The sequence below is a fragment of the Melanostigma gelatinosum genome (assembly GCF_949748355.1).
Source record: "Melanostigma gelatinosum genome assembly, chromosome: 19".
NCBI classification, from domain to species: Eukaryota; Metazoa; Chordata; class Actinopteri; order Perciformes; family Zoarcidae; genus Melanostigma; species Melanostigma gelatinosum.
Window position 1 is genome coordinate 14,216,563 of NC_136652.1, and position 8,747 is coordinate 14,225,309.

Below are 8,747 nucleotides of genomic sequence, written 5' to 3' on the forward strand. Positions count from 1 at the left end.
GCGATGCATCCCTCCCATCACCCCTCATTCACCTGTAAGATATTGTTTAGAAGTAATGGCCTTAAGCCAGTTATATGCAAAAGGTGAAAATAGAAACGCAACAGCAGTAACAAACAAACCCAAAACATGTAGCACTTTACGTTACAGCTCGGTAATACCATATAGTACAGTATGATATATCAATAGTGGGGTAATAGTTTGATAATAAAGAGGTAATAATGAAGTGCCCCAGAGTACATTGGGATTGAGTACCTTGAGACCAGCCATGAGTCTTGCAAGATTTTGAGGCAAGAGAAAAGCTGATTATATGTCACTTTATTAAGGTTTAATATGTTTACATGCCAGAAATAACCCTTTAGATTCCCAATATGTGGTCAATTTATCATAATAACAAGTGTGAGGAAATTAGCTGTGACCATTTTTGGAGAGAACATCAGCATTTGCTACCTAAACTGCTCATTTAAGTTATTACTCAACATGTGGAATATAATTCACACAAAGATACAGGTGCCCTATCATTGGCTGACTTAACATGATACAGCCTCGAGTATAGTCTTCCAGAGTTTAACCCACAACCTAGCATGCAAGACAGGTGTTAAAAAGGTATTGATATTGTTGCCTAATGCAGAGAAATAAAAGGCTTATCAGGCGGAGCTAAATAGCAATACTGTTCTCGATCTCAGTAGGGTTCAGGTATATGTAGGGTATTTCAAGCTGCAAGTTTCTTGTTGAAATTGCTTCACTGAGGTCGGACAACTCTGCTTGGAATTCCTTCATCATCTGCTTTGGAGCAGGCTCTTGGAATCGTTCATCGGGGTATGCACCAATGAGAACCTGCCAAAAGGACAAAACGAAACTGTAAATCTGATTGACACAGTATTGTGCTTTGTACAATTTATTTTAAACATTTAAAATGTGGACGAGTTATAATGACCGTTTATCATCACCAAACCTACCGTGTCAGTGTACTTCTCTGCAAGTAGCCAGGCTATTGCTGCAATGCTGACTGTGTCACCAACATCTGGGAGGGTCTCCAAAATAGTCTTCATGCTTGACTGCCCCTTAGTGGTTGGAGGAGGTTTGCGCAGCAGGAGTGACTCATTTGGTGCCCAGGAGAAGTAGTCAAACTAAGTTATGAGAGACATTTCAATATGTAACATCATTGATACAAAACTAATTCAACACAATTATTTGAATGTCAAACATCACAAAAATAATTATGTAAATCTACATTGGGAATTCAACCATTGCACCATTGTAATGCTCAGCGAAAGAAAACAATGGAATGAATAATAACCAGATTGCAGACCTGCCAAATGTTCATAAATTTGAATTATTAAAGCAAACTTGCACTTGATCAAACATCAATACATATTCCATTGTCCCAACTAATTACCTGTCCATTGTTTACAGCAGCATGTTGACCCGTCACTGTGAAGATCAGCATGGTGATGAATTTGATCACCTCCTCGACAGTATGAAAGCTTGCTGGAAACCCTGTTGGTAGCACAATTACTGTGAGTTAATTATTGGCAATCCCTGTCTTCGTTAAATATTAAAGGCTACTATTGAGATTTTATATATCTTGTGTTTACAAATGACGTCACAGCATGGGTTAAATACCTGAGGCTGTGTTTCCTAAGACGCAATGTGTGAATATCTCACTGATCCATTCCTGCAGCTCGGTGTCTTTACGTACTTCACTGTCTGAGGGATAGTAGTACCCCACTACTGCCTTCACAAAGCTATGAACACAAAATAATTAGATTAAATGTTAAAAATAATTAAATGTTTGGATGTGAACAAGACTGAATGACTCTCAGCTGTTGCTTGTAGAATAAATCGGTCTGGACAGATGTGATATTTATTGAAAGATAACCTGTTGATGATGTTCCACAGCTTCAGGCCATCATCTCTGTAGTAGAAGTTGGGGATGGATTCCAGTCCTCGTGCAATGATGTTCTCTGGCAGACAGAGGGAGCTGTAGGTCATTTCAGAGAGAGCCCTTCTCATGAGCTCCATCACTCCGTCATATCCCAGTGAACTCTAATAAATCAATAATGCACAAATAGTTACCATGAGACACATTTCTTGAAATAAAATAATTATGCATTGTTAAAAAGTCAAAGGTATAACTTTGTCTTGCAACAGTGCAATCTATTTGGAGTAGTTTGAATTTTCAGAAATATGTATTTTACAGAGCCATACTGTACTTAGAGCGGCTTCAGGTCCCAAAAGAAATGTGCGGCTTTTCGTGTTTGTGGGCAGAGTGTACCGGAAGTGTGGAAACAGCAGCTGTGCAGACAAAGGGAAATATTTTAAAAGTCATGTTACGATGTTGTAGGCAGCACATCTTGTTTGTGTTGATCACCAAAGAAATCCATAAGCTAACATTCTCATTAGAAATCTTATTTTGGATAGAATATTACAGTTATCTAAATAAAATAGTGGGGCTGGACTCCCAAATATATCTTGGTCTGCACTATTAAGACCGTTGCTTACTAGAACGAACACATACACAATTGGTTTACTCGGGAAAAGCGTCTCTGCTTGATGTGCTGTCTTTTCTATAAAAGATACTCAAATGGTGGCGGGCCAAGGTTCACTTCAAAAATTTGAAGAATCATACGCAAATTTATTCTTTCGTCTTAATGACTTATATCAGAAGGGCAACATCCCATATAGATATAGGCATTAAAAAGTGGTCAGACTGTGGACTTCACGAACATAACATCAAAAACGCAACATTTGCAAACTAATAATCTGAAGTGAAGTGAGAAATGTTTTCATGCTTCCAAGGGCAGATTTCTTCAGATACATGTAACTACATGTTTAATGACTCACAAGGAATGTTAAAAACTGGAATAACTCTCTCTCCGATACAGACAGGAAACATGGGACGGGACAGAGAGGGAATTGACAAGCAACAAAGGTTCCTGGCTGTAACTCGAACAAGGAATGTTGCTGTTTTATGGTGTTTCTTAACCAATTCACACTGATTTGTAAACGTGTCATGTGATCAGAAAAGTTCTCTAATACAGCATATATTAAATCATTCTATGTATAAACCTGAATAAATCCCTAAAAATAAAAGAAAAAGGATAAAATGAAATGAAATCGGATCTATCAGAAACATATTTTGTTGTTTTTCTGAAGGATGTTGAGCAATATGTGAAACGACTTTCCAATTTGACTGTACTTTCATATGTCATGGCATTTTGGAATGGTTTTGTTGATGTAATATATTGGAAGGGTAGGGTGCTTATACTCAGTTCATACATTTTTCATAATTATTCATGATTATTACCCACTACATGCAGATATTCTAAAAAGACACAAACACAGACTGCTCTTTCTGTGATGAATATTCAGATGTACATATTTTGTCATTTTTCTTTTCACACCAAGAGATTCTGACAAGAAATTTTCTGATTTGTCATTAATCATATCTTAAAAGACTCCATCAATAAAAAGTCAGATCATCAGTTCTGATCAAGGGAATAGATAAAAGAAGTGCACCAGCACCTTATAGAGGGGATGAATCACAGAGAAGCTGCGGAGAGCAGCGACAGTAAAGACCTCTGCCAGGAAGTGAGTTTTCATGAGGTGTTGGACTGATTGATGATCCAGGGCATCAGCATTTTTAAGAAACATCTTGGCAAGCAGCCAGTCAGTCTCTGGGTCACTGGGCAGGAAGATGGGGTTCAGCTCAGCAGGTTGTTGATGCAACTGAAAAAAAATATATTTAGTTTTTGTTTGTTAAAATAGTGCAACTGGACTTTTGAAGAGACAGTAATGTACTACGGGATGTAATATGATCATGTGAATAGACCTGTATTGCAATGGGCATCAGTTTGTTTTCTGGGTTCACGTAGAGCAAACAGAGACCAGGAGTCACGTGCAGAGGTTCACCATGATAGGCTCTAGCGGGTATTCCATCCATCTTCTTCTGGTCATAGAGGAATATATTGCCTTTCTGTATGGGAATGAAAGACAGAGGGAAGAAGTGTTTAAGACATCAATAGGTTTCACAGATCACACATGTGATATTGGGATGAAACACAAATATCGTCTCCAAAAGCAAAGATTATCTCCAAAGTAAAGCCACTCTGCTTTCATACCTTCAGCTCCTTCTTCAGAGAGCTTTTTTCTTCCAGGAACGGCTTCACCATCTTCTCTGTGACTGGAAAGTTTGGGGGAAGCTCTGAGCAGCGCTTGATCACATTGGGATTGACTCCGTTCAGAAACTGGAATCCATAAAAGTCATCATCCTTCCAGTGCTCTGTAACATACTCTGGAAGAATTGCAAATATGATATTTCATATAATATCTAAATATCTATCTGATGTCTAACTTTTTTGAAGTACATGTTGATCATAGTCATTGCTGGTTTGTTCCTGAGAGATTTTTACTTTGTGGAAAATGAATTGTTTTACCCGACAGGAACAACATCCAATCTAATGTAATTAGACATCGTTAACTCATTTTAATGGAGAACATTATGCAATTGACATTTAAGATACAGTAGAATTTCATTCAAAACTGACAATAGATGTTGGATGGTGCTATCACACAGGGTTTCTGTTGTTTCTTTAATGGTCCTTTATCAGACCATATTTCAAAGTAAATTCATAATCATACAATAAATGTTACAGCCAATTATGGGTTGTATTCAGTTGTTTAGACACACCTAGCTGATATCTACACTCTGCTGAGTGCACCTTTCTAGTTAGAAGTGTTCCTTGGGTTTACATTTTGGGATGATTTTACATTTTATTTCAAATCCTAGATGGATTACAGATATATTAGTGCCGAGTCCACTTCATTCATTTAAGAAGCAGTGTATCAACCTTTCTTGAACTGTTTTCATACATATTGTATTTGTATCAAGCAGTGTTGTAGAAAGAACTGTTGTGACATTGGAACTGATGATAGTGTCTGCCAAATGCTCATATTCACTTGTTATGAAATGATGACAATGACATTATTGTTGTGAGTTGCGCTGCAGATGTGGATAATGGGGAAAAACAATCTACCTGACATAGTTGTCTTTTTCCACCGGAAGATGTTTTTCATGTCATCAATGCTTTCCCATTGTTCTTTAGATCCAAGCAGCCCCTTGAGTATGAGTTCAATACCACTGAAGTAAGACAGGGTAAAAAAAAAATATATCCAGAATACATGATTAAACATTATACTGATATTATTGTTTCAAATTTACTTTTTGTCTCAAAACATAGACAATGTGACGATAATCGAGCCTGGTTGTGTCCATTTTATACGATGTAGACCTACTTTTCCCTTTTCACATTATCTACTTCGGTTTCTTTGGACTTAGAGAAGCGGACTTCAGCTGGGAGATCAGACACATTCTTGAAGCTGCTGATGTAGGGTAGTCCTTCAGCTAAAGTGGTCCATCTGTAAAACAAACAAAAACAAAAAAATCAAAGTTACCAAAAGTATAAATTTCTCCAGATGAAGCTTCTGAGACTATAAAAGCAGCTCCTGGTACATACTGTACTGCTCACATAAAAACTTACTGGTAAAAGCTCTTGCTATGTATCAGCTCCTGTTTGCGATGGTCAATCAACATGGGATGGTCCTCCTCAAAAGCCTTCAACGCTGAGGCATGAAAAGAACATAACATCAGTAAAGTTTTAAAAGACAAACGCACCAAAACAAACCTGTGAAAAGTAGTGATATCTATAAATCTTAACAAAGTATCTTTCATCAAATATTTTGGGAACTTGAAGCAGACCTCTCCCGCCTCTCAGCTCCACCAGTTCTCCTCTGGAGATCCATCTGTAACAGGGGAAAAGAATGGCTTCTCCTTCAGGTGTCGTCACCACTATTTTGGAGAAGTACCACTCATTTTCTGGGATGATCAAAGAAGGATCTTTCTCCAACTTGACCAGCAGAAGTTTCCCCAGAGACAAATTGGTGCTGATGGTGTAATTCCCTGTCTGGAAATAAGGATTAATATGAATTTAAACAAACAAATACATTATAATACAGTTTAACATGTATGTTAGAGTGTTGTCAATACACATTTAACTGATAATATTTAATATAACATGATATACGTAAGTGTCTAAGGAGTACAAACGTCCACACAGACCGGACAGTCTTCTTAAATCGTTATTTTGATATAAAACATTTAGAAACCTTGATCATCATCTAAGTACATGATGATAGACAACCATGCCAACTGGCTCGTAAAAGCCCTTTATAGAACAAATCCTGTCTGGTAATATTTGAAATTCCAGCTTTTAAAAAGCAATGACTTAGACTCTGACAACTGAATTTAAATGTATTATGTGACTGTAGCACCACAAAGATGAAATGCCATTAGATTGTGTTTTTAGTGTGTGATTTTAAGTTGCATGGTGTTGGTGTTACACGTTAAACATTAAATGTTAACTTAGCTAAAATAAACAATATATTGACTTACCCTGCTGTGCATGAACAGTAGGGGTGGGGGAAAAAATCGATACAGCACAGTATTGTGAAATACGGAGGCCAAGTATTGATCTTTTATGATATAAACTATCCACTAGATGGTGCTGAGTTGTTTTCTGGTGAGGTCAGCAAAAGTTTCGGGTCAGTGTGATTGGTAGGAAGTTGGTCAAAACAAAGATAGAGACATCTGGCCTCACAACGGGGTTAAATCTGCCAACAGCAGCCAGGCTCATGGGGAGAGTGCAGAGCATAACTGTCTCTCTACCCTCGACGTCCACGCATCGCAAGTTACACTGAGTTATATAACTCTTATATCCTACTTATATAAGTTATAGTTCATATACTGAGTCCACACGTTTGCATTTAGTTAAGTTGGACTATGTAGTAATACAAACAGTTCAGTTTGTCAGGTTCATGCAACATTTATGACATTGTTGGTCAGTATGTCTGCTTGACATTGCTGCTTGATATTTTGCTGCAATAAAAATGATTGAAGTGAGATGAACAGACTGAAAACTTTATCTTATTGGATAAAACATGTTGACACAGTTTTCCTTTGGGGACATCATTTGAAGTTCAAAAAAGTAATAAATCGCAATATAGGCCTATGTTATCGCAACACTCAAAATATCGCAGAATCGTGATAATATCGCAGTATCGTGATAATATCGTATCGCGGGATCTCTGGTGATTCCCACCCCAAATGAACAGTGTTGTTTCTGTATATGTTTGTACTCGGGTGTAGACGTCTGCATTGTGACTGATGAGCTTTTCCCACGATGTGTATAATAATGATAATTTCATGTTCATTCACAACACTCAGCCAACAAATTACATTGTGAATGTAACCTTAGCTCTCAAATGCACAGTGTAGTCCTTTCTGTCTACTTCTCTCTGATATTTCTGAACAATTATTTCCATTTCCATAGTGTTGAGAACGCCACTTTGACAGGCAACAGTAACCAAGGGGGGTGGGGTTTAGTGAAGGGTCAATTCATAATTAATATGTAAAGTTAACCAGTTTTTGTGTTACACACTTGATTTAAAAAAAAAATGATGATACATGTACTTTGATTGTAGGTGTCGGAGTACATAAATAAGCATCAAAATAGAGCTTGTTTAACGCAACACAATTCCCGGGGAAGGATACCTTGGACCCCCTGCAGAGCTCCAGGCTATCTAGTCAGATAGGCCACACCTTGAGGAAGAATTTGACAACTCATAAATTAGTGTGGCGCACCTTATGAAAAACCAAATGTGAACCTGAACTCGTCCGTACATTTTATATCCAAAATTTAGAAAAGTATGGATCAAATGTATACGGTAAGTGTCACATAAAACGGTGTCCAAAAGATTTGTGTTGAACAAACTCAGTTCAGCACGTATGTTGATATAGGCAAGCATCTAAAGAGAACATATGTCCGCCAAGACTGGACAGACTCTGTGCCAGTGGGACCAATGAAAAGCATAAACAATAACTACATAGAAATCGCCAATTTTCTCGCTCATGGTCTCATTTACTTATGTAGGTCATATAGAGGCATCAGTATTATATTGAGATGGTTGCATAACCACTAAAATGATCCTCACAGGAACTTAAAGTGTATTAATTACATAAAGGTAAACGTTTCTTGAATTAGTCATGAAGACAAATACTACCCCAGCACATATGCATGCATGAATAAAAATCATTACTTTGTCCCAGACCTAATTTGAGGATGTTCAACAGGATTCAACTTACTGTCCCAGTTGCAAAGTCGATGCCAAAGTTGTCCAACTCAGTTCGCTCACTCTGCCCTTCAGTTCCAAATAAGGTGATGAATATGTTGTCCCATGTTCCTGCATATTGCCTGTCACCTGTTGTGACCTCTAGCTTGTACTCAGTCATGGTCAGTCTGTGGAAACTGTCTCGAAAAATAAACACATTTAGATCTCTAAATTGCAGAGTGAATGCTCCAATTATCTTCAAAAAATGCATCAATGACAGTGTATATATGTTTTGATACCACTTGTATAAAACGTTTTAAAATTTGTAAATAATTTATTTCCCAAAAACTTTTGATAGTTTTTCTAAACTCAATTTCTTTTGTCAACAGGTATCAAAAAAACATTTTTAACACTTAACTTTGTCTAGGATTATCCTGTTTACATTACTACAAGTGTAGATAATCTACTTTTATACCATGAGGAAAGATAAGGAAAGTTCCTACCCATACCTTCAGTTTGAAGCTGTTCTGTGAACTGTGTTCCTGCTTGTTGGCTCTTATAAGCTCCTCCACCCTGACTTC

The 8,747-nt window shown here is 37.4% G+C and overlaps 1 protein-coding gene across 1 annotated transcript; it reads right to left on the reverse strand.

The window, feature by feature from the left end:
• Positions 1 to 298: 298 nt before the first annotated feature.
• LOC306793535 (hydroperoxide isomerase ALOXE3-like) lies at positions 299 to 8,347 on the reverse strand (the record flags this gene model as incomplete). Its single annotated transcript, XM_079291178.1, has 14 exons — positions 299 to 834; positions 957 to 1,127; positions 1,397 to 1,497; positions 1,624 to 1,745; positions 1,880 to 2,046; positions 2,209 to 2,295; positions 3,526 to 3,729; positions 3,833 to 3,976; positions 4,122 to 4,294; positions 5,037 to 5,140; positions 5,296 to 5,418; positions 5,541 to 5,622; positions 5,759 to 5,963; positions 8,201 to 8,347. The coding sequence occupies 14 exons, from the start codon at positions 8,345 to 8,347 to the stop codon at positions 655 to 657; spliced, it is 2,010 nt and encodes a 669-aa protein (XP_079147304.1). The 3' UTR covers positions 299 to 654.
• Between the last annotated feature and the right edge of the window lie 400 nt (positions 8,348 to 8,747).